Below are 14,678 nucleotides of genomic sequence, written 5' to 3'. Positions count from 1 at the left end.
CGTGCATGCGTAATGGTTGCGTCAATCCTGTGCGCCGGGCAGACCCGCGGTCGCCGCCGCGTGGAGGTGACTGCTCTTGCGCAGCGCGGGAATGCGAAGCTCGCGGGGCGTGTGACGCGGTTGGAAGTGCGTAAGGATGACTCGGGCCTGTAGCAGCTGCGTCCGGAAATAACCGGCCCGCAGGCTCTCGAGCCGGACGGGATGTTCCCGGTGCTGACGTCACGCCGCGGCGCCAGTTGGCTGCATCTAAGCGCTCTTTTGGAATTTGAATTTTTCGGGCGTAGTTTTAAGACAAGTTGTAGAAAATGTTTTCAGTAGTAAAAAACCACATCCTGTGTATACAGGGAGTTCAGGATTTATGGTTATGGACACTTTTTATCCTTTTTAAATAGTTTTATTCAACACTTAGAACTAATCTGGCCTCTTACAGGTTATCCTTTTTGATTTTACATTTTTCCAAATTTTCTACAGTGAGCAATTATTTCCTTTATAAAGAGGGAAACCAGCATGGTGTGTTTTGTTTCAGGTTTGTTGGATGTGAATAAGGGTGGCTGGTCTGGGAGGGTACTTGGTCCAGGCCCCAGCTAATGTTAGCTAATCTGAGGGATGGTGAGGAGTGAGTCCCTCTGCTGGTTTCCTTGGTAAATAATGAGCCAGCAGGAGGTCAAGTCGTCTCTAATTGATAGTATCCCTTTCCCCAAGGGAGCGAGGCTGCTCTTATGTCCTGCTACGAACCTAGGGATGTTGCTCCAGGACCTCGCTTCAGATGGGTAAGCTCCTGTCCCTGACTCTGGACTTTTAGTCTTGAACCTGGGCAAGGTCTGTGGCCTGCAGCTCAACATCACATGTACTGACTTATTCTCCCAACAACTTAATGAAGGTACTGTTATTTGTTCTTAGGCTCATGTGGATAGATAGGAAACGGAGGGTGTGAACAGTAAATCAACCTTGCCAAGCATACCTCGGCAAGCACATAAAATTACTACCTTAATCTGTTTTAGTTGAATATACTGGAAAGGAGTAACCGAAAGAGGAAAAGCACAGAGGGACTTGAGATGAAAAAACCCTTGATTTTGATCAGCAATGGATGCCTTTGATCGATGCTGGGTGCCTGTCAGTTCAATTAATTCAGAAGTTGAGGACTCAAAATTAATCAGGTAAAACTCTGGCTGATAAAAAATGTCTTAAGCCAGGATGAGAAATTTTAAACATAGAATTCTATGTGTCACTCCTGGGCTTTCTCTCTCCCTCCCTAATGAGCAGTGTGCATTACATATTAACTGGAACCTCTCAAAGATAAGAGTGCCTGCTCCAAAGTAGAGGGCTTTTCTTTTAACTTTCTTCTGAGCTAGCAACATAACTTCTTAAAAGAATAGTGCTCCTTCCCACCTCTGCAGGGGGTTGTGGTGACCTGCTCACCTGGGTTGAGTTTCTTCCATTAACTTTATGCAAAATGTCAGTAAGTCATTTTGATTTATGATCCTTTGTCTTGAAAATGTGGAATGCAAAAGTAGGAAGTCAAGAGATAACTGGAGTAACAGGCAAATTTGGCCTTGGAGTACAGAATGAAGCAGGGCAAAGGCTAATAGTTTTGCCAAGAGAATGCACTTGTCATGGCAAACGCCCTTTATCAACAACACAAGAGATTACATGTGGACATCAACAGATGGTCAACACCAAAATCAGATTGATTATATACTTTGCAGCCAAAGATAGAGAAGCTCTATACAGTCAGCAAAAACAAGACTGGGAACTGACTGTGGCTCAGATCACGAACTCCTTATTGCCAAATTCAGACTTGAAGAAAGTGGGTAAAACTACTGGACTATTCAGGTATGTCCTAAATCAAATCCTTTATGATTATACAGTGGAAGTGAGAAATAGATTTAAGGGACTAGATCTGATGTAACAAGTGCCTGATGAACTATGGACAGAGGTTCATGACACTGTACAGGAGACAGGGCTCAAGACCATCCCCAAGAAAAAAAATGAAAAAAAGCAAAATGGCTGTCTGAGGAGGCCTTACAAATAGCTGTGAAAAGAAGAGAAGCCAAAAAGCAAAGGAGAAAAGGAAAGATATACCCATTTGAGTGCAGAGTTCCAAAGAATAGCAAGGAGAGATAAAGCCTTCCTCAATGATCAGTGCAAAGGAATAGAGGAAAACAATAGAATGGGAAAGACTAGAGATCTCTTCAAGAAAATTAGAGATACCAAGGGAACATTTCAAGCAAAGATGGGCTCAAAAAAGGACAGAAATGGTGTGGACCTAACAGAAGCAGAAGATATTAAGAGGTGGCAAAAATACACAGAAGAACTGTACAAAAAAGATCTTCGTGACCCAGATAATCACAATGGGGTGATCACTCACCTAGAGCCAGACATCCTGGACTGTGAAGTCAAGTGGGCCTTAGGAAGCATCACTACAAATGAAGCTAGTGGAGGTGATGGAATTCCAGTTGAGCTATTTCAAATCCTAAAAGATGATGCTGTGAAAGTGCTGCACTCAATATGCCATCAAATTTGGAAAACTCAGCAGTGGTCACAGGACTGGAAAAGATCAGTTTTCATTCCAATCCCAAAGAAAGGCAATGCCAAAGAATGCTCAAACTACTGCACAATTGCACTCATCTCACATGTTAGTAAAGTAATGCTCAAAATTCTCCAAGCCAGGCTTCAACAGTGCATGAACCATGAACAACCAGATGTTCAAGCTGGTTTTAGAAAAGGCAGAGGAACCAGAAATCAATATGCCAACATCCGCTGGATCACAGAAAAAGCGAGTTCCAGAAAAACATCTACTGCTTTATTGACTATGTGAATCACAACAAACTGTGGATAATTCTTCAAGAGATGGGAATACCAGACCACCTGACCTGCCTCTTAAGAAATGTGTATGCAGGTCAGGAAGCAACAGTTAGAGCTGGACATGGAACAACAGACTAGTTCCAAATAGGAAAAGGAGTACATTAAGGCTGTATATTGTCACCCTGCTTATTTAATTTATATGCAGACTACATCATGAAAAACCCTGGGCTGGATAAGGCACAAGCTGCAATCAAGATTGCTGGGAGAAATATCAATAACCTCAGATATGCAGATGACACCACCCTTATGGCAGAAAGTAAAGAACTAAGGAGCCTCTTGATGAAAGTCAAAGAGGAAAGTGAAAAAGTTGGCTTAAAGCTCAACATTCAGAAAACTAAGATCATGGCGTCCGGTTCCATCACTTCATGGCAAATAGATAGGGAAACAGACTTTATTTTCTTGGGCTCCAAAATCACTGCAGATGACTGCAGCCATGAAATTAAAAAAACACTCCTTGGAAGAAAAGTTATGACTAACCTAGACAGCATATTAAAAAGCAGAGACATTACTTTGCCAACAAAGGTCTGTCTAGTCAAGGCTATGGTTTTTCCAGTAGTCATGTATGGATGTGAGAGTTGGACTATAAGGAAAGCTGAGTGCCAAAGAATTGATGGTTTTGAACTGTGGTGTTGGAGAAGACTCTTGAGAGTCCCTTGGACTGCAAAGAGTTCCAACCAGTCTGTCCTAAAGGAAATCAGCCCTGAATATTCATTGCAAGGACTGCTGTTGAAGCTGAAACTCCAATACTTTGGCCACCTGATGCAAAGAACTGACTCATTTGAAAAGATCCTGATGCTGGAAAAGGATTGAAGGCGGGAGGAGAAGGGGACGACAGAGAATGAGATGGTTGTATGGCATCACCGACTCAATGGACATGAATTTGAGTAAACTCCGGGAGTTGGTGATGGACAGGGAGGCCTGGTTTGCAGCAGTCCATGGGGTCCGAAAGAGTCGGACAAGACTGAATGATTGAACTGAACTGAATAGACATCTAACAGGTGGGACAGTTCTCGGGGCTCCTGAGAATCGGCTTCCCAGGTTACAATCCTCAGTTTGGCTCGAATAAAACTTCTTTTATTCTTCTTATGTTGATTATTGAATTTTCATCGACTGTTGTCTCACTGTTTCTTCGACTGCTGAGTTTTGTGAGGACTTTAGGTATTCTGATTGCAAGTTCTTTAAAACATGTGATTGGGGAACATTTCCTCACAGTCTGTAGTTTGTAACTACATTATACTTACACATTATAGTTATACATTATAACTCACCAGCATCTTCCACTAAGGAGACAGTTTTTGATTTTGATAAAGTGCACCTTGTCAGTTCTTTTGTTTTCTGAATCATGCTTTTGCTGTGGCATAAGAACTCATGACCCCTGGTCACAAAGATTTGTCTCACACTTTATATTTAGATATATGACCCACTTTGAGTTCATCTTTTCAGTAACTGGAAGGCTTATGTCAGGAGCCTTTTTCGTTCATCTGGATATCCAATTGCTCCAGCACTACCCTTTCTCCATTAAATTGCCAGGGAACTTCAAAGGGCCTCCTTGACAGCACAGCCCTGGGTAGGTGTCAGGATTAAGTAACATGGTGTCACCTCAAGGAAGATAGCCTGTATACACAGAGGCTGTTTTGACTTCTTTTTTAACATGGATTTAGATACAGCACTACTTAAACTTTGTTACAGAAAAAACTACATACATAATAGGTTAAGACAGCTTAAAAAAAAAAAATGTGGCACTCTAATTTTAAATTGAGGCATAACTGACATGTAATATGTTAGTCTGTGTATAACATAATGATTCCATGTTTGTACACATTACAAAATGATCACTATGTCTAGTTAACATTGGTTATCAATCAGTTACAAAATTTTTTCTTGTAATCAGAACTTTTAAGATCTATTCTCTTAGCGACTTTCAAAAATGTAATACATATTAATAACTATAGTCACCATGCTGTACATGACATCTCTATGAATTATTTATAACTGGAAGTTTGTGTCTCTTGACCCTCTCCACCCATTTTGCCCACCCTCACCCCCCACCCCCTGCCCCCTGCCACTGACAGCCACCAATCTGTTCTCTGTATCAATGAGCTTGGTTTTTTTAATCATTCCACATATAAGTGAGATCATACAATATTTGTCTTTCTCTGACTTTTTAGCAGTGTCCTATCCATGCTGTTGTAAATAGCAAGATGACTTATCTGTGGCTGAATAACATTCCATTGTTACACAGACCACATTTTCTCATTTATTCTTCCTTTAGTGGACACTTAGGCTGTTTCCAAAATGGCTTTCTTAAGCACTAGTCCTATATCCTCATGGTTCCATGTCTCAAAGCCGTTCAAGTTAAGCAAAACACAACAGTTATTCTTAACAATTATGAACATTTATTAAGCACCAAGAGTATACTGCACTGGTTGCTATGTAAAAACACAATTATTGACATAGTGTCCCTGCCATTGAGCTTACAATCGAAAATGAAATACAACAATGCTGTGAGCCAACTTCAAAATTTCCTTAGTTTAGAAATTGCTGTTTTGGCAAACAAATAAGGCAAAATGACCTACCATCAGTTACAATGTTAATAAGATGTAAAGAATGTTTGACTCGTACCCAGACATTTTCCCAATTATATTAGGCTTGATAAAGAAAAGAGCACTTAGAAATGTGGTAAACAATGAATTATTTCAAATGCCTTGTAGTATTTTAAGCAAAGATTTGTTCATTAGCCTGAGCTTCTCCCTTTTGGGAGGAAGCCATGTGAAACTAAGCAAATCCATCCTCTCATCCACTGACAACCGTTTACTCCTTACTCTTGGTGAGAGTGAGGGCTCACTGATCCCCTGCAGGGGGCAGGGAGTGTGTGTCTGGATAAAACACCCCATGGCCTTGGAGGCTTCAAGGGGCAAGCTTGCAGGAATTACAAACTCATATTTTACGAGAGGGGTGAGCAGCAGGACCTCTGGGCACAGGAGAGACATGAACCTTGTAGTGATTCAGCCCATGCTTCTTCCCAGTGATTAGAAACAGATAAGTGGGCGCTTTCTGCTCCGGATTTCCTGTGTGGGAGCATTCAGGAATTCAGCATCAAGACCCTAGACTGCAGATCCTGCACTGTATCCACAGTACAGTATTTAATAAATACTTTAAAGATTTTTGTTGCTGGTCATGTATTAGCTGACAAAGGCACGCTGAAGGGAATTTGATTCTTGCTGTCAAATGCAAAGACTGTTTAGACTTCTGAGCACAGTCTTAAAGTATATATTATTTTCTATCACTGATCATTCTTTGAATTCTAAAAGAGCACTAAAAAAATTAATTGGTTATAAATGAACTAAAAACTGAAATACAATTTACTGTAAAGTGCATGCACAAGTATTTAAAAATACATGCATACAAATATCTTAATGGCAGACTGGTAGCATCCTGAGATTTTTTTTTTTTTATGGCAAAATAACATTTCAGCAATTGTTTTGAAAAAACCAATAATTTTCCCCTTAGAAGCCCATCTTTGCAACTTTCTTTTACATGATAACATAGTAGCAGCAACATTTAAAAAATGTTCACAATTCTCTTTGCATATAGGTTTATGGAGAAAGACATCCAGAAACTTTAAGATAAAACTTTGCAAAATAAAATAATTCACTACTTTTGGCCTAAAGTTGACACTTAAACACCACTCTTCCAATTTTAAAAGTGTTACTTATACCTCTTACATACAGTAAACAAAATATAAGATCTGCAATGAAAAACTTGAAACACATATCAACATAATTATCTTCTAATTAAGATCAAAAATTAATTTCAATGTGTTTCCCCAAAAAGAAGAAAAAAATTTTAACATAGCTGTGGTAAATGAATTTGAGTTTACAAATCTCATTCAATGCACTTGTTTTTAGTTTGTAAGGTATGAAACAGCTAGAATTCCTGATTAATGTATGTATTTTTCTAAGGCAAGGCAAGTTTATTTATATATAAAGCATAGATATTAGCATGGTTATAAAGGCAATATGATCAATACATAAACATTCACGTTTTTTAAGTGATACATTCCAAACTATTTAACATTTAATTTCATGTCCTATTCTAAGACTGCATCTGTGACCTTAAGCTTCAAAGTATAATTGCTATAATACATGAAAAAATACTTCATTTTTCCAATATTGTAAAGTATACTGTATTTTCAAATACCTAGTATAAATTTTTTTGCACAAAATTTTAAAAAGAATACTATTAGCTAGCTATAACTACTATGTTAAGTAACTGTATAAAGAAGTTCACAAAGGAGAACAAAAATTAAAACTAAGCTTAATAATTATTGCATTTAACCATAACAGTAAAAGTCCCCAAATCAAGTAGTTCTGAATACACTTGTTTCTTATCTGAGTAATGTGTATATTCATTTTACAGTCACTAGTTTGATAAACACACTAAGATTCTGTGAGATATGGTTTTCTTTTTTATATCCTCCCCAACTGCAATTGTAATTAATTTTCTTTAGAATACAAAGAACTAATGTTTATATATATTTTTTATCTAAGTCATGTAAAAACTGACTCCTTTCATTTTTAAAAGTTATATTTAATATTTTGGACCTTAATTAAAATTTAACATTTAAGCATGTCTTTTTTTCTATTATGTATCATCTACATTTCAACAAACTGATAAGGGTTATTAACAAAGGCAAATCTTGATCTCATCCATGTTTTAAATATGATGACAGAAACTTTTTTTCTCTTTAATGAGAAAAAGGAGATAAAGAACACCATTCAATAGGTCCTCTTCACTCTCAACTATTTTGAGACACAACTTTAAGACAGGGTGCATCAGGTCAGACAATGTTGTGATCTCTTATCTTTGTATAGAAGAGAAAAAATAAAGGAAGTTATTTCCTTCCTAAGGTCTCAGCTAACTTCTTAAGTCTTTTCTTCAGCTCCAACGGAAATTTCTCATAGCACTTCTTACAGACTGGCTTCATGTCAAACTCCACAAATTTATTCCTAAAGTTAATAATAATATAAAAAATTTAGTGTAAATGTATTCACATTTGTATACTGACATACAGATAATGTGCAGTAATTTTACTGAAGTAAATGAAGACACTATGCATATTACAACTATATTCATATTAGTAAAAAAACTGTAATTCTAATTTCAATTCTAATCATTATGGTAAACATAAACTACAATACCATTTGAAGAAAGTTGCCCTTATAAACTGACCTTGTACAATGATCTGTATGATACAGAATGCTGATTACATTTTAGTCTGTGCTAAGTATGCAGGGAATCTAACGTGAATGAAACTCAGATAAAGTCAATCATGTTTTAAAAATACTGTGAGAACACTTTTAAAAAATAGTTATTCAGAGCAAAGAACTGTATCTTTCTGGTAAGACTGATCCTCTTTATTGAAGGTGTAAGTATCTCACGTAGTATTTTACATGGTGGAGCTATGAGGCTTCATCTTGCCTGGCTTCCTGTCCCAACAACAATGATCATCTTCAAAAAGAAAAACCTAAACTAACATCTAGGTTACTTTGGTTGTCTGTCTCACAGGAAATTCAAGAGCACCAGTGGACCATGTGGCATGTGGTCACATCTGTGATCAGTGTGTATATGCAGAACTCAATTCTTTAAAAGCCAGGACAGCACACACCCTCAATTCACTTGTACAATTCCGGACAGGTGTTGAGAAGGCCTCCTAGCTATGGGTGATGCATTTCCAGTTAACGGCTATCAGGGCTCAGGCCGTTGAGATCGTGGGTCCCTAATTGTGAATGGAACAAACACAGAACTTTCTAACTAGTTCGATTTCTGTGAAATTACATCTAGAAAACGTGTGTGGGACAAGTTCAGTGACACACTGCTATCTGTTACAAATTATTACATCTGTTGATACAATTTTAAAGAACAACAACAAAGTTAAATCCTGATCACGTATTTTAAATGAAAAACCTTTTTTTTTAAACACCATGTGAGAATTATTTTCTGATTTTTTTCCAGAGATCCTAATGATGACAATAATTTAAATGATGTTATGTTTTAATTGGCAATTTGATTTAAATAGTGCTATTGAGTTAAAAAGTTCTCCCAAAGTGTTCTATAGACCCTATGAACTATAGCTTGCCAGGCTCCTCTGTTCATGGGATTTGCCAGGCAAGAATACTGGAGTGGGTTACCATATCCTTCTCTAGGGGATCCTCCCAACTCAGGGGTTGAACCCCCATCTCCTGCTTTGGCAGGTGGATTCTTTACCACTGAGCCACCAGGGAAGCCTGCTAAACAAACCTTATATTGTTTTCATTTTATATCTGAATTTTTTCTTTGTAGAAGGAAACTTGAAAACTGAAACAATAAAAAACTTTTAGAACTCAGAACACAATGGTCCCTATGAAGAACTGAAACAGTCTTTCTAACAATGCAAGAGAATTTCAAAGACTGAAATATGTCTTGTGAAAACCAGGAATTGTACGAAAACACATACACACATCCAGAGATGCCATATCTTATTCTCTACCTTAGATGATTTCTGCTTAGATAGGAAACATGCTAAGAGGGTTTAGTTTAATACAGAACTTAGAACATGCAGCACTGGAACTGACCAATTATATTATTTTAGGCAAAGAAGCCAAAAACTAGGATTTTAAAAGCTGTGATGATCAGACAGAAATACTTTGAAACTTTTACAATATCTATTAAGAGATTAGAATTCTTCCCTTTGAATCCACTGGGCGGGGGGGGGGGGGGGAATCTATACCATATTGTGATTAAAAAATGAGCTGAGAGAGTCTACAGATTCAAGGAAGCAAGTGCAGTACAGGTTATGTGAAGGGTGGACCCTATTAAAGTGTGTAATTTTAATAATCAGGCAAAAAGATCAGCTCTACACAGGACAAGCCCGTCTATGTCAGCCTCCGGCAGCTACAAATACATGCCAAAAAGAAACGAGAAAAGCAAGAGACAAAACCAGGATGAACATGTATTCTAGAGGACTAACCACAGGAGAAAGCAGTAGAAATGGTGGCAGAGGGACAGAAAAGCTCACAGACAGACTGGCTTTTTCTTTTTCTGCTTGTCCTTATCCTTGGCTTCTCTCTCCCGCTTGGCAAGTCTCCTCTTAAATTCTTCTGGCATTTTCTCATAACAATGTTTGCAGACTGGCTTTAGATCAATCTCAACAAACTTATCCCTTTGTGCAGGACAGAGAAGGAACAAAAGAAAACAGGGAACAATTAAAGGAGGAAGCTTTGCTTTAAGAAGGCCTGGACAGAAAGAAGAAAGAAGCGTCAGGTCTTTCTTTTCCGACACTGAATGCTCTCCACAGTGTCCCCTGCGGGTCCCACCCGAGGGCTCGCAGGCCCCGTGCACACTTACTTGAGTGTCAGCTTGGCGCTGCAGGTGGAGCAGGCAAAACAGTGCACGCACCAGGCCTTGTTGAGGGCGGAGACCACTGGGGAGAGAGGGGATGGTCACTCACCCGCAGCTCGGCTCACCACCAATCCCTTCCCCGGGCCGCTTCTTTAGGGCTTTCCTCACACAAGAACCACACACGACACTAAGCATCTCAGTGCCATTAACTGATGGCTCATGCAATCACTAATTTATCTATCACACTGTGAGAACACACAGTCCCAGCTCTGCATCTGTCTCCCACAACTGCAGGCCTCACCTCAGGGAAGGCCATCACTGCCTTTCAACCTATGTTGGTGCTTAATGTTTCGAGGTATCCGAACAGCAGATGCCAAGTCTCCCCGTCAAAGCCCCCAACCCCCAGCCGCGAAGGTGCGGCCCAGCTCTCCTGGCACCGCTACCTGCCTCCTGCCACTGGCCCAGCAAGGAAGTCTGAACTAGGTAAGTAATTGAAACAGGAGCCAGGTGCTAACCCACCAGCTGGGGTGAGTCTGCCTTCTAAGCTGACATTAAGCTCCTCTGCCCGCTTCTCTCTCCTGGCAACTGCCTCCCACAGACGGAGGTGAGATTTATTTCCACCGGCACTAAAGATCACTTTCCTGAAGCCACCCCTTCACAAAGGGCACTTGGGCAGTGTTTCAGAAAGTATTTCCCAAATTCGGCTCTCTGCCCAGAGGCATGAAGCGGGCTGGAAACAGCAGTGTTTATAACTTCACCAGGAAGCTTCTGGCAGAATCTGCTAATGACTGCTGGCAAACAGCTGCTTCCTTTCCATGCCAGTCAATCAGGCCTCCTCACATGGGACCAGGGGGTAGGTTCTGGAAAGATCCAGAGACAACCACCAGGTGTTCACATCTGCATGGTTCAGGGGACCCCCCCCCCACCCCCGCTCAAGTGCTCCTAATGAACACACCCCGCAGCTTCCACGGAAAGTAATTCCAGGGATGGGAGGGAGAAGCAAGACTCGGGGTCAGTCGTTTCTATGGTAACGACCCTGCAGCACTGGCCTAAAGTGTCATCACAAATGAGCAACAAGTTCAATTCTTAGGAGTTAGCATTTCACGGCCAGAGATCACTCAGGAAAGATGCCAAAGAAAGAGGAAAAGTAACTGATGACCATCACAACATTTTCCAGTTTTCACACAACCGGGGGGGTTTGGGTCCAAAGGTGCCCAACAGGTGCTCACCATCGCCTTCTATAACACGGTTGCAGTGGAAACAAACATCACCAAATAGCTGGAAATGGGAAAAGACAAAAAAAAAGTGGTAAAATTAAAGATACGTTACAACTAAGTATCAGAACACCAAACATTTAATATAATTTCAGTTCTTCGTACAACTTAAATACCCTACAGCATGTTTCTAGCTTCCATATACATGCATTAACATACAATATTTTTCTTTCTGACTTAACTTCACTCTGTATAATAGGCTCTAGCTTTATCCACCTCAGTAGGACTGACGCAAATGAGTTCCTTTTTTTTTTTATAGCTAAGTAATATTCCATTGAATTGAAAGAATAGTGTGGAATCATATACAGTACCATATGTAAAAAAGATAACAAGAGGGAATTTTCTGTGTGATACAGGGAGCTCAACCGAGTGCTCTGTAACCACCTAGAGGAGTGGGAAGCATGGGAGATGGGAGGGGATTTCAGGAAGGAGGGGATATATGTATACCTGTGGCTGATTTACATTGATGTGTGGCAGATGCCAACACAATATTGTAAAACAATTATCCTTCAATTAAAAAAAAAATAGCCTGGCTACCTAAGCTCAGAATTTGCTGTTAATAGAGATGATCAGTAAATGCTCACTGACTAGTTTTTACTTACTACAATGAAAACAATTTACTATTCATCTTGATGAAAAACAAAACAAGGCTCTGGAGATGTTCCAGATTTCAGGATGGTAAAGGAGCATGAGGACCCCAGACTGGGCCCAGCACTGGAGTGGACAAAAGGCCAGAAGGACATTACTCGGTAAAGTGACAAAACTGGAATGGACAGGACATTACTCGGTAAAGTGACAAAACTGGAATGGACAGAGTAATCAATACTGGTAACAGTGGTTATACAAGTGAGTCCCGTATTCTTGGGAAGTACACACTGAAGCATTAGGGGTAAAGGACCACAGGGAATTTATCATCAAATGCTTTAGAAAAGAATCGGCACACTTTTGTACGTATACATTGACTTGTGTATAATGGGATGAGCATTTATGTGTGTGTCAGAGAAGGCAGGAAGGACACACAGGTGATGAAGCAGGTACTGAATCTGAGTACAACATGTAGGTATTTTCTTTGTATGTATTTACCACTTTTCTCTGAGTGTGAAGTGATTTTCCAAATAAAAAGTTAAAAAATCATGTGTACAGCCAAGTGTACATTTCCCCAGAGCTCTCTTTGCACGTAAATGTGGAGAAGCTCAAGTTCACATGAGTGTGTGTCACATTCAAAGAGCCCATCTCTACCTGGTTGTAGTGGGTTTCACAGTACGCCAGGCCCTTCCTCTCGTAATGGCGATGTCCAAGGAATGGCTTTTCACACTTAGCACAAACAAAATGCTGAAAGAAATGGCATGAGGTCGTATTTGCATCACCATGTTTTATTTATGTAGTGGAGCAAAGCCCCAGAGCTAAAGAGAAGATCCATGAAAGCCTAGGCGTTGGTGTCATCTGGGTCACAAGCGACCCTACGGTGCTCCCAGCCTTCACCCAGCATCCGGAGGCTTGGACTCAATAGCAGAATGAGAACAGAGCGGACACGTGGACGCTTCTCTGGGTTGGACCAGGAACCAAGAGGTCTCCCCGCACCATCACAGGCTGATCACAGCACTGTGCCGTCTACGTTCTTAGTACCCCACATCGCTGACTGTCACCAAGTGCCCCCACTCACCCCTCAGCATCCCCCAGCCATGCTGGCACCCCCGAGCCTTGGGTGTGTGAGGGCCCAGTCACCCTGCCACGGGCACTCACCTCCACGTGCCACTGCTTGCCCATGGCGTTCACCACACGCCCTTCGATGGGCCGGCGGCAGGCACCACAGATGGGCACCCCCATCTTGTCGTGGCATGGCAGGCAATACAGCTCCCCCTTGAGCTCCCGGGCGTCAGCGGTCAGTTCCTTCCTGCCCGAGAGAGGAGCCACTGAGCACCACCAGCGAGGGGAGAGCCGGTGGCTGGTGCGGCTGACACCCTGAGAGAAGGCATCTGAATAGACCACCACAACAACCCCATAACTGCTTGCTCCCCCCAGAGGTGGTCACAGTGATCGACCAGCTCCAGCAGGCTTCATATTCGTGTCAACATAAACATCACCCAGAGACGACCAGTCAAAAGTACCCCCAACACGGGCCCTTGTCTCTGCTGACACTTTATTATTATAGAGTCCCTCCTTGTTTTCCTTAAGAAGCTGGGGGAGAGGGATGCAGGCCCAGGGACAGACCTGCTGACGCTATCTTCCTAAAATAACAAGAGTGTGGAGACCAGTTCCACTTCCTGACAGACACTAACAAGCTGCTAAGAACAGCTGTAGGTCCATAGGAAACATGCAGCCCAAACGCCCAGACCGCTCCCCTGACAAATGCTTGAGTTCACTACTATCTTCAGTCTCCTGAGTTAATGAACAGAGGTAGCCCCCAAACAAGATGAATTTCATCTGTTTTAAAAGGTTCTTTAGGAGAAGTGCTCATGAAGAATGAACAGAGGGAGGAAAGGCAAGAAAACCAGACCAAGCAGGAACCGAATCCCCCAAACAAGCTGTCTGTCAGCTTTCACTGCAGCTCGCTACTCCCCGTGGTAACAGCCAGGGCAGTCACACCGACTACGGTCAAGTACCTTTTCCATTAAGTTCTTATAATACACAGCAGACTGTGAAACGCATAGCCTAACAACTTATCCTGAGCTACTGAAGAAAAAACAAAATTGCCTTTAGATGTAAATAGAGAGCGAAAGTAAACAGGTGTATTTTAAATGCTAATGGTTACAACTGTGAAAGTTATATCCATTTTGATACAAAGATAAGATCAATTAAAGTTTTTTTCTTTGCATGGGAGAGGGGACCCTGTATTAAAAACAATGTGATGAAAAACAGCTGTGGGGATCACTGGAGATATTTTAATATGAGCTGATAGACACAGGTTTGATCCCTGGGTTGGGAAGATCCCCTGGAGGAGGGCATGGCAACCCACTCCAGTATTCTTGCCTGGGAAATCCCATGGACAGAGGAGCCTGGTGGGCTACAGTCTGTGGTATCACAAGAGTCAGACACAACTGAGTGACTAAGCACACACATTTAAAGGTACATGTTTATGCACACTTGTACACGTACACACACACACACACACACACACACACACACACCCACGGCAACATGTTACCCAGTGAGACTTCA

At 41.2% G+C, this 14,678-nt stretch overlaps 1 protein-coding gene and 1 long non-coding RNA gene across 8 annotated transcripts in view; one reads left to right on the top strand and one right to left on the bottom strand.

Annotated features, from left to right (window-relative positions):
* Positions 1 to 40: 40 nt before the first annotated feature.
* LOC133064860 (uncharacterized) lies at positions 41 to 4,789 on the top strand. The gene is made up of 3 exons (XR_009694746.1): positions 41 to 526; positions 703 to 770; positions 1,002 to 4,789. It is a non-coding gene; the product is annotated as an uncharacterized LOC133064860 (long non-coding RNA).
* Positions 4,790 to 5,238: 449 nt separating this feature from the next.
* Positions 5,239 to 14,678, bottom strand: part of LIMS1 (LIM zinc finger domain containing 1) — an 82,494-nt gene continuing 73,054 nt past the window's right edge. For 6 of the 7 annotated variants that reach the window (XM_061155354.1, XM_061155355.1, XM_061155356.1 and 3 more), the window contains 5 exons: positions 13,263 to 13,413; positions 12,759 to 12,851; positions 11,475 to 11,523; positions 10,252 to 10,327; positions 5,239 to 7,874 (listed from right to left, as the gene is read on the bottom strand). In XM_061155354.1, coding sequence (XP_061011337.1) covers positions 7,760 to 7,874; positions 10,252 to 10,327; positions 11,475 to 11,523; positions 12,759 to 12,851; positions 13,263 to 13,413 — 484 coding nt within the window. In that variant the 3' untranslated portion in view covers positions 5,239 to 7,759. Of the gene's footprint in view, positions 7,875 to 9,651; positions 10,067 to 10,251; positions 10,328 to 11,474; positions 11,524 to 12,758; positions 12,852 to 13,262; positions 13,414 to 14,678 lie in introns of those variants that run through there. The other variant, XM_061155358.1, reaches the window with a different exon arrangement.

This window comes from Dama dama, chromosome 11 (assembly GCF_033118175.1).
Source record: "Dama dama isolate Ldn47 chromosome 11, ASM3311817v1, whole genome shotgun sequence".
Lineage (NCBI taxonomy): Eukaryota > Metazoa > Chordata > Mammalia > Artiodactyla > Cervidae > Dama > Dama dama.
This window is presented reverse-complemented; position numbering and strand designations above follow the sequence as displayed.